Here is a 17,693-nt window from a genome sequence, read left to right on the forward strand (position 1 = left end):
GGACAGTAAAACGGCTTGTATAAAAGCTTGGTCGTGGTGTGATGTCACACTACGGAGTGCGTCGGCAGATTAGATTTGTGTAAATATTATTCTCTCTATGGCAATATGTGGAAACTTATTTTGCAGAGCCGGACACTACTTTTGTGTTCAGCAATGCCGAAGACAATTTGCGCGCCGAACTCGTCGTCATTGAAGCCTGGTTCAGGGGCTACTGAGGGAGTCCTGGATTAGGGGGTGTCCGGATGGCCGGACTATACCTTCAGCCGGACTCCAGGACTATGAAGATACAAGATTGAAGACTCCGTCCCGTGTCCGGAAGGGACTTTTCCTTGGTGTGGAAGGCAAGCTTGGCGATACAGATATGAAGATCTCCTACCATTGTAACCAACTCGATGTAACCCTAACCCTATCCGGTATCTATATAAACCGAAGGGTTTTAGTCCGTAGGACAACATACACATCAACAATCATACCATAGGCTAGCTTCTAGGGTTTAGCCTCTCAGATCTCGTGGTAGATCAACTCTTGTAATGCCCATACCATCAATATTAATCAAGCAGGACGTAGGGTTTTACCTCCATTGAGAGGGCCCGAACCTGGGTAAAACTTCGTGTCCCCTGCCTCCTGTTACCATCTGGCCTAGATGTACAGTTCGGGACCCCCTACCCGAGATCTGCCGGTTTTGACACCGACAGTCGGTGAGGGAGACGGAGGCGCCATGGGAAAGCCATAAGCGCCGCTTAGCTGCGGCGGTGGGTACTCTCCATACGGCTGCGGAGCCGCGTAGTATGCATGAGGTGCGAGAGGGGCGGAAGGCCCGTACGGTGTGGACAGTAGCCTCGGAGGCAATTGCGGTGCCAGGTAGGCCGGATGATCCGCCGAAAAAAACCTGCTGGCCCGCTGAGACCGTCACCAATACCCGGAAGACCCGTACGCGGGCGAAGCTCCGTACGCCCCGTACGTGGGAACAGGCGCGTGGGGAGCTGCACCCGAGGGCGCCGGCGGTGGGGCGATGACGGACTGGCTGAAGAGCGCCAGCGGCGGAGCCGCGACAGAGGGTGCCGGCGGCGGGATGGCAGTAGCGGCGGCGGACGGTCCGGTTGACGCCATTGCTGATGACGTGCCTTGCTGCATGGCGAGTGACGAGGCGTATGGCCCCGTGGGCGACGCGCCTGGTTGCATCGCGGGCTGCATGGCGCCGTATAAAGCTGTAGGCGCTGCTGGCCCCGCGGGCGACGCGCCGTATGGCCCTGCTGGCAATGCGCCTTGCTGCATGGCGGGTGACGAGCTGTATGGCGGGCGAGGCGAAGCTAGCAAGCGGGCGACGCGATGCTACACGGAGGACTTGAGAAAGCAATAGGATCTCAAAGAACGAGTTGATTTGTGGAATTGCTCACGTACTAGAAGTACTGGTACTAATGCCCAATGGTTTGACTAGGTCTTCACGTGGAGCTGGCGATGCGGGGATTGCCTAGCGATGCAAGGCGCGGCTAGCAAGTGTGAGGTGTGGCGGCAGTACGGGTGCGGCGGCGCGGGAGGGAAGCAGGCGGGCGGCTCGAAGGGAGTGGCGGCCTGCGGATGGATGCGGCGGCGCGGGAGGAAGGGGACGCGCGGCGGCAAGGAGGAGCGGCGGCGGCCGGCGCAGGAGGTGTGCACGAGCGGCGGCGGCGCGTGAGGAGGTGCGCGGCGGCGGCAGCGGAAGACTAGGTTTAGAACCTAAAAACTGATACCATGTAGATTATGTGAATTGCATGATGTATTGCTCTCGTGCATAGGCACGTATATATAGTGTACAAAGGTGGACCACGGACCTTAACTATACAAAGAACTAGGAGACGGGCCCAATACACAATATGCACATAATATATATACTCAACAGTAGGCGTACCGGCATGCGCGGTGCCCCAGCTACCTGGCCGCGCACGGCGTGCTCCCAACGAGCACCGCCTTGGCCCCCATCAGCTGCGCGGCGTGAGTGGAGGTCGCCGCAGCAGCCTCCCGGCCGGCCCTGGCGCCGGAGCTGCTGCTCGGCCTCATGTAGCCAGGGTCCGACGACGCGGGCGCCCTCGCCGCCATGGCCTCGGCCCCGCCCCCGGCGCGCGCGCGGCCCCCGTTCCCGAGGACGCCGGGCCTCGTGCGCGGCTGCTTGCAGTGCACCATGGCGGGTGGCGGCGGCCAAGAAAGGAAAGAAAGGCGGAGACGAGATGGAGATTGGGGTTTGTTGGGGGTTGCGATCCTGGTGCAGACCCACACTGGCCTACTCAGCATTCTCTGCCCAGTCAGCGCCTAATCAGAATTATGGGCGCACATAAACCGCTCCAGATTACATATAAACCGTTAAGGGGGTTATTAACCCGGTTTGAGTAATTTCAGGGTGTTATTTATCCCGGTTTTGAGTTTAGGGGGTATGTATGTCAAAGAGTAGATTTGAGGGTGATTTGTATACTTCTTTCATCTATATATAATTGCTTTGCTAGGCGGCCTGGCTAATTAATCAGTGGGCATCTGCTTCATCGCCGCTGCCGGTACGCAATCAAACCGACACTCCTAGGTCCTGTTTGGTTCATAAGTCCTAGGGCTTTTTCTAGTCCCAACTAAAAAGTCTCTAGTCCCTAAAAAGTCTTTCCCTGTTTGTTTTCAGAGACTAAAATGTCCTTAATCCCTTTCTAGAGGTTATTAAATGACCATGTTGCCCTTAATATATAGAAAAATAACAATCAAACAACACCATGGGGGGCGGGCCAATGGGTGCATGGAGGGGCATTGTTGGAAAAGTCCCAAAAAGACTCTCCTTGAGAGTCTTCTTCATTTAGTCCCAAATGTCTAGTTTAGTCTCTAAAAGTCTCTATCGTTTGATAAAAAAAATCTTTAAAAGAGATTTTTTTTAATCCCTACATAAAAAAGTCCCTAGAAACAAATACCCCTATAATTTCTTTGCTAGGCGGCCTGACTAATTAATCAGTGGGCATCTGCTCCATCGCCGCCGCCGCTACGCAATCAAACCGACACTCCTAATTAATTGACTACTTAATTTGACCTTTTTTTTGCTGGAGAATTTGGCAATGAGACTGACGACGGTCCATTTACCCTTGAGTTTTGTCTCTAGTCAAAATTTCTAAACGTTGACCAAGTTTACAAAAACAATATTAGCATCTACAGTAACAAATCAATACAGTTAGAATCATCGTTCAATATATTTGCATACTATATATTTTTTTACTGTGAAAGTTTAGATTGTTTTAGATAAACTTGGTCCAACTTTATACAGTTTAATTTAGGTCAAATCTAATATGCCGAATAAATAAAAACAAAGAGAGTATAAATATCTATGACTAGTAGGCCCCGCATATCGGCACGAAGGAAAAATCAACGCCATGGGAATTTGAATTACCGCCCTCACGCTTGGGACAGGTTGTGCTACCCACTCCACAACTGTATTTCTTATCTCTAGTAATGATGACGGTGCTTATTATTTTGTAAAGGAACACGTTCGTCGGTTTCAAATCGGCTGCAGCCCATTTTGCACATGTTAGTGTTTTTTATAGAAATTTGTAAAATAATAATCACAGTAATAAAAATAAATTTCCAATATTTATGTATTATAAATATTATGCGTACAAATAAAATAACTAATTAAAAAAATGTTCACGTGATTTTAAAATATCCACTTGTTTACATGTGTATTATATTGAAACCATTTAGTAAATACAAAAATTGTTTACCAATGTAAACATTTATACCCTATGGATTATATTTAAATTATATTTATGAATACATTTTTTTTTACTATATTAACTTGTGGCATATATTCATCATTTCTATATAATTGAAATATAGTCAGGAGTAAATAGTAAATTGAATTAAGGTTTTAGATCTGAATGATCATGCATCTGAAAGTTGGAACGAACAAGTCTTGGTAGAATTATTTTCATCTCCCAATGGATATTGATGCAATCCACAAAATATCGATTAGCACACGGCATCAAGATAACTTTTGGCCTGGTTCCATGAATAGAAAGGAAGTTTTACTATTCATTCGTTCTACATAATGTTTATAACAACGAAGAAATTTAGAGAGGACTGGTTGGAGGGAAGGACGAGTTCAGGCTTAAAGAAGAGTCAGGAGTGTTGGTTATGGCTATGGAAAACAAAAGCTCCATCAAAGGTTCGGGTGTTCGCTTGGAGACTGGTTCGGCAATTGCTGCCCACGGGAGAGGTGCTTCGTCACGTAAACATGGCTAGAACAGTGAGATGCACAATCTACCAAGGCTGAGGACATGTGGGTGTTTGGTTGATTGTACAATGGCTAGATGTGTATGGGCACTATCGGACTCAAAGCTTACTGGTTTCACTCAGCTGGAGCAAGGATCCGACTACATCTCAAATTTCAGAGAGGATGGAAGCTCGTCCATGGAGAAATGAGAAACATGAGGAAGGAGACTAAAGTGAAGGAGGTTGTAGCCGTCCAATCCAAGCCAAGTTGTTGTAGCCAACCCCCTCCCGCCTCCTGTGGCTTTCGAGAAGCCCAAGCCCAGTTGAGCATGGGAAGCGTACTACTTGCCGTAGCAGGCCGCGGGGTATTTATTGATAGAGGCGAATAGCCAGGCGTGGCGTACAAATTGGGGACGATCGCTACGTCGAGGATGTGAGGAAATTGGGTACTTGGATGGGAATCGCCGGAGGATAGAAAGCCCTCGAAAAACCCTAGGGGAGACGGAAAATATTAGGTGAATGGAATTTGTGGGAACAATTTTGGTTGGCTATAGGGCAGCGATGAGTACGTGATAAATGGGCTGGTCCATTAATCTAGTTGTTCCCCTTCATCAGTTTTTTGGACTGTTTTATTTATTTGTTTCAGGGTTTTATCCGCACTTGTTTTGCTCTCTTTTTTCATTGGTTCCATTTTCGTTTTTGTTCTATTTTTTTGCGATTGTTTCTAAAACTTTTACGCAAATTTGTGACCTTTTTCAAATTCATGAACATTTTTGCATTTTTGCAATTGTTTTTCAAATTATGAATCTTTTTCAAATTCATCAACAAATTTGGAAATTTTTAAAAAACCATAAATTTTTTTCAAATTTACAAACATTTTATTTAAATAAAAAAATAAAAATCAAGGTATTTGAAAATTAATGGATTTTTTGTTCAAATTCATGAACTTTTTTTCCCCAAATTGTTGATGATGTTGTTTATGGTTATGTAGCGTGCGTGCGTTGGTTGGGAAAAAGATAGATGTTGATGACGTCAGTGTATGCCCTAGTGTGAACTCAGGAAGGGGATCTCATTCTCATTCTCATCTTCTTCTTCTTCTCTCCTCTTGTCTCGTAGGCAAGAGCTTACTCTCAACCAAGGTGAGGAAAGTGTGGATCGAATCGAACCGAACCCAATCCTAAGCAAGCGACCGGAAGGAAGGAAGGGGATGGCGATGGCGCTGTTGAAGGTGTATGCGGACCGGCTGTCGCAGCCGTCGCGCGCCATCATCATCTTGTGCAAGGTCAACCGGATCGACTTCCAGGAGCTCACCGTGGATCTCGCCAAGGGACAACACCGCGCACCAGAATTCACCAGTAAGTCTGTCTCTTTTTCTTGATTTCCTTGTTGACTTCTTTCCTTGTTGATTTCCTTCCTTGTTGATTTGCTTGCTTCAGAAATCAACCCCATGGCACAGGTCCCAACAATCGTCGATGGAAGATTCAAACTATTTGAAAGGTAGTTGCGTTTTTATTTGAATGAAAGGTCTCCCAACTGCTGCTGCTGCTGCTCCTTGATATATAGTGATAGTGTTGTTCAATCTCACTACCCTCATACTCATGCTCTCTCTCAAGCTCTACTAATCTCACTCACTCATTGCACAGTTTTACATCCTTTGCGCCTACTCTACTAATTACTATGTTTCTTCTTCCTGTCAGCCATGCCATTCTGAGGTATCTTGCCACCGTCTTCCCCGGGGTTCCAGATCACTGGTAAGTTCCTTCCCTTCCCTAACCTAACCTCTAACCTAACCTAACCTTGCCTTCCTCTCTCACAAGTCACAACTACTGCTACTGCTACCACTACTACTACTTACAGTATGAGTTACTGTATATGACCCAACCCATGGGAATTCACTTTATTCACTCTCTTATCAACTACCTAAATAATTAACGACTTTTAGAACTGCTGCTGGAGTTGTATCATGTCACAGGGACAGGGCTACACATGGATCATTCGCATAATTATTTTGCTCTCACAAGGGCTACATTTATTCTTTCATTGCCCCGTTTCGTTTCGTTTCGTTTCTTTTCTTTAAGGACGGCTACTACTTGATTCATAGTCTCAACTCATCATTTTATTACTTGTTTTCTCACATGACATATACATATATAGGTACCCTGCTGACTTATTTACCAGAGCAAAACTCGAGTCTGTCTTGGATTGGCATCACTCTAATCTGCGCCGTGGTGCAGGTCACAACCCCTCCCCTCCCCTCCCCTCCCCTATTTTATCCTTCTTGCATAGCATAATAATAATACTAGCTTCCATTCAAGAGATGAGATTGATTGATGGATCCTTGCATGCATATGCAGCAACCTATGTACTGCACACCGCGTTGGGTCCTGCTCTCGGTCTCACACCGAATCCTGAAACCGCAAAAGAGGCCGAGAAGTTGCTGTCGCGATCACTGGGAACGATCGAAACCGTGTGGCTCAAAGGCGATGCCAAATTCTTGAATGGCAACCCCCAGCCATCAATCGCAGACCTCAGCCTCGTGTGCGAGATAATGCAGCTGGAGGTATGATGTTTTTGTCTCTCAGCTTGTAAGAAGATGTGTGTGCCGTCAGCTCAAGTAGAGTTTCTCAAAGTGGAATTTCGTATTTGCAGGTTGTTGGTGACGAGAGGCGTGACAGAATTCTGGGACCTCACGACAAGGTGCGCGCTTGGATGGAGAATGTGAAGAAGGCCACCAGCCCTCATTTTGATGAGGTCCATGAGCTCATCTTCAAACTCAAGGCGCGCTTGAACCCAGTATCCAAGCTCTGAATACATGGATCCTCCTACATTTACCCAATTCTTCTTTCTTCTTGGGATGAAAACCAAGTACTAGCATCCATGTACTGTACGATGAAAGAAAGAAATAAGGAACAACAAGAACCTTGATGCTTGATGCTTTGCTTGTGCTGTAAATCTTCTTCCTTGATGCTTGATGCTTTGCTTGTGCTGTAAATCTTCTTGTGTACAAAACTCACCTTGCTGTTCTAGTGCTGTACGTGCCCCCTTACATTTTTGTACTCCCTCCGTAAAGAAATATAAGAGCGTTTAGATCACTACTACAGAGGTAGTGATCTAAACGCTCTTATATTTCTTTACAGAGGGAGTACATTTCAACATGGAGTGAGTAAGCAACACTACAATTTGTTCCATCCAGCTCTCTTTACTCAACAAAACTCAAGTTTGATTTCATTAACGTAACGTACAGAGCAAAACGGGCTTATTATTCCATTCCATTCCATGGAACCAACCTCTGCTACGTCACCTTCGGTATGTTCATATTCATTTACAACAACACCCAAAATGTACACATTACAGCATCATGCAAAATGTCATCTGAAATTTATTCCTCCTTCCTATGGCTCCTCTCTCTCTCTCTCTCTCTTCTTCGGCTATAAATTGTCTGGTCTCACATACACAACACGTGAAGCTTTCTTTACCAGCCAGCAGCTAGTCTGTCTTGAATCTGTGCACAAGCTTCTCCAAGCCATCTTTGCACTCCTCCACGACCTTCTTCGACCTGTCCCCGACGCTTGAACCAAACGCCTTGGCTTCTGATGACACATTCTTTGCCTTTGAGGCTGCAGCAGCCCCAAGATCTGCGCACCCTTGCCTTGCTTCCGCCGCTCGCTGCTTTAGGCTTGAGATCAAGGACCTCACGTATTGCATTACTCTCTCCAGGGCATGGCTGGATCGCACTTTCATCTCACCAGCAAACGACTTGAGCTTCTCCAGCAACGACTCCGCCCGGTTGATTGCCTCGTCGACTGGGTGTTCTTTGCCAGCATTAGCCCATGTCACTCCGGCCGATGCGTCGTCCTCAAGCCCTGCTTCAACGACAACTTTGATTCCCTGTCGCTCCCATTGGTTCCGGGCCTCCTCGAGTGCGCGAGCATGCTCCCTGGCCTTCTTTGCTTCATCCTCTGCCCAAGCCCTGGTTATTCAACATGTGTGCATTTGTTAATTTGATTTGATGCATGGTGGCAGTAGTAAGATGTATGTACTCATATTAAGTACATCACCAAACAAATTAGAGATGGGTTCAGTGTATCGCCAAACAAATGTATTGCAGAGGAAATCTCAAAAAAGTATCTTAATTACCTGGCCATAGACAAAGCCTTCCTTTCAACTTCAAGCTCGTACTGAAGTTGCACAGCAGCCTGGTTTTCATTCTCGATTTCCTTTTGAAGTTTCTCAATCCTGTTCTTCTCAAAGTTGATCTCGACCTTCTTGCTCAGCACATTCTGCAGCTGCTCCTCTACTTCACACCTCAACTTTGAAAGAACTTGTATTTCAGATTCGACGGTAGCTCTGCCCCTAAGCAGAGCATTCTTTTCCTCCTCTCTCTCTGCTCTCAACTTGTCCAATTCAGCCCTGGCCTCTTCAGCCAGCTTTTCAAGGGTCTCTATTTTTTCCTTTTCCCTTGTAAGCTCCCTTTCAAAACTTGCATTAATTTGTTTCTCCACCTCAGCGACCAATGCCCCATGAGCGTTCACAGCCGCTTCAGCTATTTTATCTGCTTCAATACGAGCAAGCTCCTCCATAACCACTTCAGCATAGTCACCAGTTGAAAGTGCCAGGGCAGCTTGTCCTTTTGTCACAGGTTTGTCTGGCTGGAAAAGTCTTGTAAAACCTTTAAGAAGATGAGTTTTAGCGATCGTCCATGAGCCAAAAAGTGAGCAAAATTTTATAAAAAGAAAGACTACCGAATGCAAGAGCCGTGATGCTCTGGTCTTCAGCACCCAAGTCAGCCACCAAAGCAGGCCATGCAGCTGTATCAATTTTATCAATGTCTATGTAGCCGGATGTCTTGTACAAAGACTGGTCATGCAGAGAGTGCTAATATCAGCATAACCAGATGGTTTCAAGACAGATAATTATGGAAGATATTATTAACTTTTTTATATCCTTACATTTTTGTCAACTTCAGGTAGTTGCCTTTTATCCAAAGCCATCTTCCAACTCACAAGGTCTTGACGTGACAAGGGACTGAAACAAGGACAGATGATTAGTAGCTAGACACAATAAACGCACGCACACATACAGCACGCAGAGAGTCAAGTGGATGCGTGGAACAAGACCATTACCTGTCCGGGGAGAAAAAGTAATGGTTGTCCTGAATGTTTTCAGCGATGTTCATATCAGATCTTGAAAGCTTGCTAGAAATTAACCCTGCTTCTGCCAGTCCTGAGGGTACATTTACATAGATGAGGCTAAAATTCAGCAGTGATGATTTATTGATTCACTCATGCTTGCATAAACAAGATAAACTGTGATAACAATCTTTCCATTTCTCACCTTGTATAAATGGAAAATCAGGATCTTCAGTGGTGACGTCATCAAATGCAAGTTCAGACACGTTCTCGATGTACATTGCTGGATAAACTTTTGAGTAAGTGTTCCTGCGGTTGCAAACCAGATCAATAATAAACTAGTTAAATGGAAGAAATCGCTCAGGAGGCCAGATTGGATTTACAGGGGAAAAAAAAAGTGAACTCCTGCCGCTACTTCTTATTTCTATTATGTAACAGGCAATATCCACAGAAACAGTTAGCAATAAGAAATAAACTAGTGATACAACATTACTGAAATAAATAATCAAGAGGATGAATCATTCAAAAGACAGAAATGAGACTTGGGATTTTCTCTCAAGGAACAAAGACAGAAGCGGGATGCAGCAATATCCGGAAGGTGAAGATGCATCAAGGAGAAGTATGTACCTCGAAAGGGAATTGCTTGCAACTACCAACCATCGAGCGTATTCACGTCGGGTACACAAATCACCAGCTCGAGCATCAGGTTCAATCACCTTGAAAGAGAATAAAAGTTGAAGAAAGAATTCCATATAATTCCCTAGAGAGTGTACTCAGTAAGTTGTCTCTGTAACAATCAGCCCCATACTACAGCTTACGTTGTGCAAATGAGATGGGGGTTTTCCCTAGAGAAAGTTGTAACGATTTCAGCGAAAGCAGCAAGGCATGATTCAACATATAATAGGGTAGTTTAACTTATCTAGAGACAGAAGCCACTATAAGCTCAAAACCCTGATGAGGAAGCCAATAATATAATATATATATAGGTTCAGGGCCACACAGAGATTTTCTGTTTCGAATAAAATTCTAGAACTAGCGAATGATGCTTGATCTAACAAGAACCCTTATCCAGGAGATACAAGAAACAATGAATGGTGTTCCTGAAAAAAGAGAAGAGAATATATACATGTAAAAAAGAAATACCTTTAGAAGTTGCAGCGCGGCCAATGCATTTCCCTGGGTAGGGTCAACTGCCGCTGGAACCACAATGTGGCCAGCAGGCACCTGTAAAGCTGCAGAGAGCAGAGAGGGAGCAGGAATTCCAATTCCAGAAGAGAAAGGTTTGGCATTTCGTCCTTGATCCTGGTCTGATGCTGGGTCTTGTATCGCCTTTCCTTGGTCAGCGTCTTGAGTGGGTAAGTCATTCGAGCCCGATGGAAGCATCCGGTCAGTGCTTCCATATGCCACATAATCAGGAAAAGTGGATGCAGAAGAAATTCCATCTTGAGTAGAAGAAAGTTGAGGATTCCGCTCTGTATCTTGTAAATGTTTAACCTCAGCCACAGCGTCAGATATTTGCACAACATCACCGGACTCCAGCACCATAATATCTGAAGTGAAAGTAGTATCCTGGTTTTCTGGCAAAGTGGGTTCAGAGTCCAATAATAATAATGCGTCCTCAGAGGTTGGATCATAAGCAGGGACCAAAGATTGAGGTGAATCAGTCACAGGAGTGTCATCTTGTGAAGCAATGTATTTATCGGTGGTCGGATCTAGGTGACTGCTGCCGCGATCCAGATCCAATTGGTGGTTGTCCATGTCATCATGTTGAGCTGCTTCCTCGGGTATTTTGTCGTCTGTTTGTAGATTATTAGGCAATGGCGTTGCCTCACTAGTGGCATCCAGGGTATCATCGGCTGGTGACAAAGCCTGAGCAGCAGCAGCGTCAGCGTCAGCTTCTTCTTGCTGGTCAGGAGTAGTATCGGCCGTTGCCTCAGTGTGTGTGGGCAAAAAGGTTTGGATGGGTGCCTTTGATCCTGCATATATGTATATATGTAGAAAGAGAAAGAAATGTCAGAGAGTGATTGAAGGGAGGAAGGAAGGAAGGAGAAGATTTGGGCATCATCAACAACAAGTGAAGTGCAGTAGAGTAGGTTATTGGTTTACCTGTGGGTCTGAGTGAGATTGCTGCGAATGTGACGCCGGCGAGGAAGAGGAGGCCAGCAAGGGCAGGTCCAACAAGGCCTGCGTTTGCATTTGCATTTGCATTTGCATTTGAATTTGATTGAGGCCAGTAGTGAGAGAATGTTTGCTTTAGCAGCTAAGAAAGAAAGAAAGAAAGAAAGAAAGAAAGAAATGATATTTATTAGTGTATTGTGAGTCACCTACCTCCGAATGGCCCTCCTCCTGAATCAGCAGCAGAATCCTTATTGTCTTGGTCCGACCAGCCGGCGAAGGAGTCGTCGGCTTCGGCTTCGGGATCCGGGGAAGGGGAAGAGGATGCTTGGGCCCGGAGGCGGAGAGGGAGGCGGAGGTGGGGGCGTCCGACTTTGGGAAACACGACTAGGGCGGGGCGGCGGAGGAGGTGGAGCTGGAGCGAGCAGCACGCCGGAGACGGAGACGGAGAAGCGGCGGCGAGGCTGGACGCCATCACCACCTCACCTGACCTGACCTGACCTGCCCTGCCCTGCCCTGCCCTGACCTGACCTACCGACGACGACGGCGAGACCCGACCCCAAGCGAGCGGCTGAGACGACCCACACCACATACACAAGTAGTACTCCACAACACACGGGACGGGAGATGGGCCTCCTTCCTCAACAAACCTCTCCATTTGGGCCGGCCCAGCACCTGGCTAAACGGGCCTCTCGCGGAACCAACCAAATTCTCTGGATAGCCCAAGCCCATACTGGATATCCTCAAGCCATCCGTCGGGGTAAAAAATATACTCTCTGCTCTGCTTTAGTGAGTCTTGCCTTGTCCCTCCCTTACCAAAAAAAAAAACATTTGGAGTTTCAAGACACGCATCATCTATGTCTTTTACCATCAACTCCGATTCTTCCTGCCCTCCAATAGTATGTCACCCCACTGAATATTTCTCCCACCGCAAGTTCCTCATTTCCTTTTTCTTTTCCATACAATCGTAGCAAAGGATATGATAGGATAGGGTTCCACTATCAAGAAAAAAGAAACAACGGAATAGCAAAAGTATAAAACAAAAACATTCGCCAGCTTACCAGTCAAGAAGGAATTTGGAGGAATTCAAGCCTAATCTCAACCTAGCTAGTAGCATATACTAGATACATAGACTAGCAATATTGTGTTGCGATTAAGGAGGCTAATCAAAGAAAGACGCTTGGACAAAGTTTGGTTGACAAGAACAAGATACATCGATTTTATTTTATTTTATTTTAGTAGAAAACAAGCTAGTGTCGACAAGCATTATTTTATTTTACTTTATCCCTGCAATGCAAAAAGTAAAAAAGCAAGACAAGAAACTATGAGCCAGGCAGGCAGCAGGTGCTCTCTGTCGACAGGTAAAGTATACATTTTATTTCCTTGATGGGAAGTAAAGTAGTACTCCGTAGTAGAAAGATAGATGAGGAGGAGCACCCATGAATTTCACTCCAGTCGACAGACCACCAAAATCAAATCAAGTTTGGCAGGCACTCACTGCATGCAACGCACACGCACACGCACATCTGCTATAAAAACACGACGCAACACTCAAGCAGTCTGTACACCACACCACCAAGAGAGATCACTCACTCCACCTGAATGAATCCCATGGCCAAATGTTGCCCGCTGCTCCTCCTCTTCCTCTTGTCGTTCCTCTCGCCCGAGGCGCGCGCGACATCGTGCCACCCCGACGACCTCCACGCGCTATGGGGCTTCACCGCGAACCTCAGCAGGGGGGGCGCCCTCCTTCGCGCCGCGTGGTCCGGCGCCGCATGTTGTGGCTGGGATGGCGTGGGCTGTGACGGTGCCACCGGCCGCGTCACAGCGCTGCGCCTCCCCGGACGTGGCCTCGTGGGGCCCATCCCAGGAGCCTCCCTCGCAGGCCTCGCGCTGCTGGAGGAGCTCGACCTCGGCTACAACAGCTTGCGCAACATCTCAGGGGTGATCACCGTGCTGCGTGGGTGCCAGAACGTCACCACACTAATTCTCACCAAGAATTTTGACGGTGAGGAGTTACCGACCGATGGTATTATTGGTGGGTTCAAGAGCCTCGTGGTGCTGGATCTTGGTGATTGTGCTCTTAGGGGCAGGGTTCCGGAATGGTTGTCTCAATGCAAGAAAATGAAGGTGCTTGACCTGTCCCGCAACCAATTGGTTGGCGCCATTCCGTCGTGGATTGGTAGGCTTGACCATCTTTGCTACTTAGATCTCTCCAACAATACATTAGTTGGCGAGGTACCCAAGAGTTCTAAGGGCCTCAACACCTCTGGGTGTTCATCGGGCATCAATTTCATGAATATGACATTTTATCTGAAGCGTAGCGGAATAAGCAAACATCGCCGACAACGTAAGCATGCCCCAAATGTCATAGCTGGGACCAATAACGTTGTCAGATCTGGGAGCAACAATGTTATGGCCGGGAACGACAATACTGTAATATTTGGGAATGACAACGCCGTATCCGGGAGCTATCAGGTCGTATATGGGAATAACCATGTTGTAACTGGGGATCATCACGTCGTATCCGGGAGCAACCATGCCGCGTCTGGGAGCCACCATGTCGTGATTGGGAAACACAATATCGTATCTGGGACCCACAATGACGTAGGTGGGAGCAAAAATATCGTATCCGGGAGTAAAAATGTTGTATCTGGGAGCCACAATACCGTGTCCGGTAAGAACCATTTTGTAACTGGGCACAACAAAGTCGTAACCTGAGGTTAATGACTGTACACATCATGGTATAAGTGCGCGTGTTGCCGCGTCCGTCCGTTCCATGGTGTCAGAAGTACTATCATGCATGATCCCAAAAGAATAAATAAAGATACTCATATATTCAGGGCAAAACTGATGTATCAAGAGTTTTAATACTAGCTGGTATGACATATCCAAATTAAACTTATGTATGTATGTATGTATGTATGTCTCACGAGATTATACTTTTTCCTAGGTTATGCTTTGCTGCAAATCCATGCATGCCGGCGTGCCATATCTTTTGTCCATGCACTACACTGCACTAGACGCATTCCATATTCTTCTTCTCACTGTATGTACGTACGTCCATGATAGCTGTCCATGCATCGATCCCACACGTCTTTGGCCGTCTGGTCGAATGCAAATTACAAATCAAAGATACCTATGACAGCCGCGCCGAGAGAATATCCACGTTGAAACTATCTTTTGAAGTTTTGAAGCTATAAAAAATGTTGCATGTCAAAGAGATGCTTTATATAGACATGTTAAATTCCAAGTTCAAATACAATACAAATTTATCAACTAGGACCAACAACTTAACCATCACCCAAATGTCATACAGTAACTAGGACCAACAACGTTGTCAGATCTGGACGCAATAATGTCGTATCCAGGAACGACAACACTGTCATATTTCAGAACGGCAATGGTGATCAAATGTACAAAGGGAGTTCGAAATGAGTGAACCGTTAGGGGTACGGACTGGCGACTGCGTTGGCGACCGCGTGCTTTCGCCGGTGCGTGCTGCGGGAGGGGCATCACCGGAGGGTTGGACCTTGGTTCGCCGCGGGGCGGGGTCGCCTAAGGCGCGCTCGTCGGCTGTGCGTGCTGGTTCGTTGCCGGCGGGGGTTGGGGCCTACTGCAATCGCTTTTGGGCATTATCGGCGGCGGAATTGGAAGATGAAGACGAGGGGGACGATCACGTGGTGCAGATGCGTGCGGTGCCGGCGGGTCCGTCGATCGGCGACTTTGTGGCCTTCGCGGCAGACGCGCGCGGCCTGGGAGCGGAGCGAGGGCGGCGCTTTGTGCCGGAAGGGCGCGGTTCCAGGGCCATGGCTCTGCGCATTTGGCAACCTTCGGCGGTGCGGTGCGCGGTCGCAAGCGAGGGGGTAGCATCAACAGCGGCTCGACACATCAGATCATGGCGGCGGCAAGCCTGGTGGTGGACAGGGCAGTGCCGTCCAGGGAGGACTGGCCGTGCCTGCCGGCCCCTCCGGCCCCCGCGCCGGCGGCGGCGGCGTCGGGTGGTCGGACGAGACCGCGGTCCCCACTAGTACCTAGGGTTGGTTCGGTCGGGCCGTGTTCGGTTGGGCCTGGGCCGGCTGGCTCCTCTTGTCTTGGGTCGGGCGTGTTTGTCGAGACGGGACCAGAGTTAGACCTGGTTGTGTTTCCTCATGGGCCCCCAAGGCCCGGGACGCCTCGGCCTGCCTCATGCCCTGTCTCTGGCTATATATGGTTGAGACGCGGCTGTCTGGACCCTAGTTTAGGGTTTCCAGCCACTGCTAGTGAGGTGCGGCGCCTCGCTCACTCCGCCCGCACCCTCCAGATCTCACTCCCCTCCCCCTCTCCACAAATCCTTCGCGGCGGTGGTGATGGGAGATCGGCGTGCGAACAAGCGCCCCATGGAGGTATCAGATCCGAAGGCGGAGCGGCGCCGTGAGCGTGAGCTGCGAGACAAGGCAAAGCGCGCGATGCGGGAGCGTGCGGATGGTCGGGAGGTCAGGGCCGAGCGCGGCGGTTCCCGTGACCATGACGGGCACGAGGGGGATTGGGGTCCTCCTCCCTCGTGGTGGAACCAGCAGCAGGAAAGAAAGAAAGAAAGAAGAAGGTCAACCAGCGACGGCGTGAGCTCGAGAGGAAGCCGGAGGCACATCCATACTATGGTGGGGGGCCATGGTGACCCGATGGCCAAGAAGCCGCGGGCGGCTGCAGACCCATTAGCGGTATCTTTTCCCTCCTCCTCCAAGGGCACGGCGGAGGAACCCATTCCGGTGGAAGAGGTGCCCGACGTGGAGTGCTTCAAGTGCGGACGCCTCGGGCACTACCAGTCCAAGTGCAAGTTCCCTCCCCTTTGTGTGCTGTGTAAGGAGGAGGGCCATGCGTATGCGCACTGCCCGACGAGGGGTCGACAGCTGCAATTACAGATCATGGGGAGCGCCATCTCCGGCGAGGATTTCTTCTGCTTGGAGTTCGACAAGGAGGCCGAGGGCGAGTTGCATGTGGACGCTCGGATTGAGAATGCGGCCATCCTATCTGCTGAGCCAGGGAGGCTCAATCTCCGCATCCTCAAGCAGGAGCTGCAACACATGGTGACCGGATCTTGGGATTGGCAAATTACTCAGGTGGGCGACAACGATTTCTTGGTGGTCTTTCCTTCAGCAGATCTTCTGCACATGGCAAAAACTAGTGGGAAGCTTTTCCTCTCGATCAACGACATCACGGCCTCGGTCCGGGATATGCTATATGAGGAGCTGCAGCCGGTGGCCATGCCAGAGACTTGGGTTCGGTTGCACGGCATTCCAAAGAAACACAGGCATGAGGACCGCATCAAGGAAGGGTTCCGGATGCTAGGTCGCCCGATTGTGGTGGATGAACTGTCCCTCATCAGGTTGGGGCCTGTGAGGATGAAGTTAGCTTGCAAAGCTCCGGAGAAATTGAATGGATTTGTGGAAGTGTGGTTCAATCATGAAGGTTACCAGATCAAGGTGGAACGTGAGGTTCTGCCCAAGCGTGGGGGAGACCGTGCGATGAATGTCTCTGATCCTCCCAACCCCGCGAAAAGACCCACCTGGCAATGGTGGCGCACGGCCCTCGGGTAGCGCCCCGCCCAAGGGGGCGACCCCTGGTCCTGAACCTCAGGGCGAGGCTCGGGCGCCTGCCAAGGCTTCTGACGGCGACACCAAGATGCAGGACACGGGAGAAGAAGGAGATGGCAGCCAACATGATTATTCTATAGACACGAAGACTTGGGACAAGCTGGGTGCGATTTCCACTGATTCGGGTGCCTTGGGAGTGGCGACCCAGGATACGGCGGTGCTTGTTCCACCACTGGCCAGATCCCTGGCGCTGTCCTTTGACGAGTATGGATCCAACATCTCGGCCCTGTAGCTGGCGCAGACGGAGACTCAGGAGGTGGTTGGGGCCATTGTGGTTGCGGACCCGCCGTCAACTCTTGTTGTGGCACCAGGGGCCGATTCTAGATGCGTTGTGGACTCCGACCTGACCCCTGCCAACAAGCATGGTTCCAACAGTGCGGGGCGTCAGGCTAAGAAGACGGCTGGGAGGAAGCCGGTCTCCGAGAACGTGGTGTCGGTGGCGGTGGCGATTCTGGGTGGCGAGCTAGGGGCGACGTTGGGCACGGCACAAGTGGGTAGCAAGGCCAGGCGCTCCAAGGCTACTCCGGTGACGCAGCGGGCTCCCAGCGTCCGCGCCAAGGCCAAGCTAGGAGAGCTAACGTCGATGGAAAGCGCCAAGCTGCGG

At 48.9% G+C, this 17,693-nt stretch overlaps 3 protein-coding genes across 3 annotated transcripts; 2 read left to right on the forward strand and 1 right to left on the reverse strand.

Moving 5' to 3' along the window:
* Positions 1 to 5,259: 5,259 nt before the first annotated feature.
* On the forward strand, positions 5,260 to 7,144 carry LOC123159948 (glutathione S-transferase T1). Its single transcript, XM_044577759.1, has 6 exons — positions 5,260 to 5,567; positions 5,649 to 5,709; positions 5,910 to 5,963; positions 6,367 to 6,446; positions 6,567 to 6,772; positions 6,862 to 7,144. The coding sequence occupies exons 1-6, from the start codon at positions 5,420 to 5,422 to the stop codon at positions 7,018 to 7,020; spliced, it is 708 nt and encodes a 235-aa protein (XP_044433694.1). The 5' UTR covers positions 5,260 to 5,419; the 3' UTR covers positions 7,021 to 7,144.
* A 266-nt stretch (positions 7,145 to 7,410) lies between these two features.
* LOC123159949 (uncharacterized) lies at positions 7,411 to 12,039 on the reverse strand. Its single transcript, XM_044577760.1, has 10 exons — positions 11,670 to 12,039; positions 11,448 to 11,525; positions 10,485 to 11,317; positions 9,969 to 10,057; positions 9,547 to 9,650; positions 9,336 to 9,435; positions 9,162 to 9,237; positions 8,955 to 9,069; positions 8,350 to 8,881; positions 7,411 to 8,182 (listed from the first exon to the last, which is right to left on the reverse strand). Exons 1-10 carry the CDS (start codon positions 11,929 to 11,931, stop codon positions 7,699 to 7,701), a joined length of 2,673 nt encoding a protein of 890 aa, XP_044433695.1. The 5' UTR covers positions 11,932 to 12,039; the 3' UTR covers positions 7,411 to 7,698.
* Positions 12,040 to 13,035: 996 nt separating this feature from the next.
* Positions 13,036 to 14,375, forward strand: LOC123161377 (phytosulfokine receptor 2-like). The gene has a single exon (XM_044579216.1). The coding sequence runs from the start codon at positions 13,059 to 13,061 to the stop codon at positions 14,175 to 14,177; it is 1,119 nt and encodes a 372-aa protein (XP_044435151.1). The 5' UTR covers positions 13,036 to 13,058; the 3' UTR covers positions 14,178 to 14,375.
* Positions 14,376 to 17,693: the final 3,318 nt, after the last annotated feature.

This window comes from Triticum aestivum, chromosome 7B (genome assembly GCF_018294505.1).
Source record: "Triticum aestivum cultivar Chinese Spring chromosome 7B, IWGSC CS RefSeq v2.1, whole genome shotgun sequence".
NCBI lineage: Eukaryota > Viridiplantae > Streptophyta > Magnoliopsida > Poales > Poaceae > Triticum > Triticum aestivum.

Bases quoted from the DNA above. Each gene is read 5' to 3' on its own strand.
- LOC123161377 (XM_044579216.1), top strand. From the start codon at position 13,059: ATGAATCCCATGGCCAAATGTTGCCCGCTGCTCCTCCTCTTCCTCTTG.
- LOC123159949 (XM_044577760.1), bottom strand. From the start codon at position 11,931: ATGGCGTCCAGCCTCGCCGCCGCTTCTCCGTCTCCGTCTCCGGCGTGC. The intron at 11,318-11,447 runs GTAAACCAATAA...ACATATATGCAG, and splicing joins AATCTCACTCAGACCCACAG to GATCAAAGGCACCCATCCAA. The intron at 10,058-10,484 runs GTATTTCTTTTT...TTCTCTTTCAAG, and splicing joins CCGCGCTGCAACTTCTAAAG to GTGATTGAACCTGATGCTCG.
- LOC123159948 (XM_044577759.1), top strand. From the start codon at position 5,420: ATGGCGATGGCGCTGTTGAAGGTGTATGCGGACCGGCTGTCGCAGCCG. The intron at 5,710-5,909 runs GTAGTTGCGTTT...TCTTCCTGTCAG, and splicing joins AGATTCAAACTATTTGAAAG to CCATGCCATTCTGAGGTATC. The intron at 6,773-6,861 runs GTATGATGTTTT...TCGTATTTGCAG, and splicing joins GCGAGATAATGCAGCTGGAG to GTTGTTGGTGACGAGAGGCG.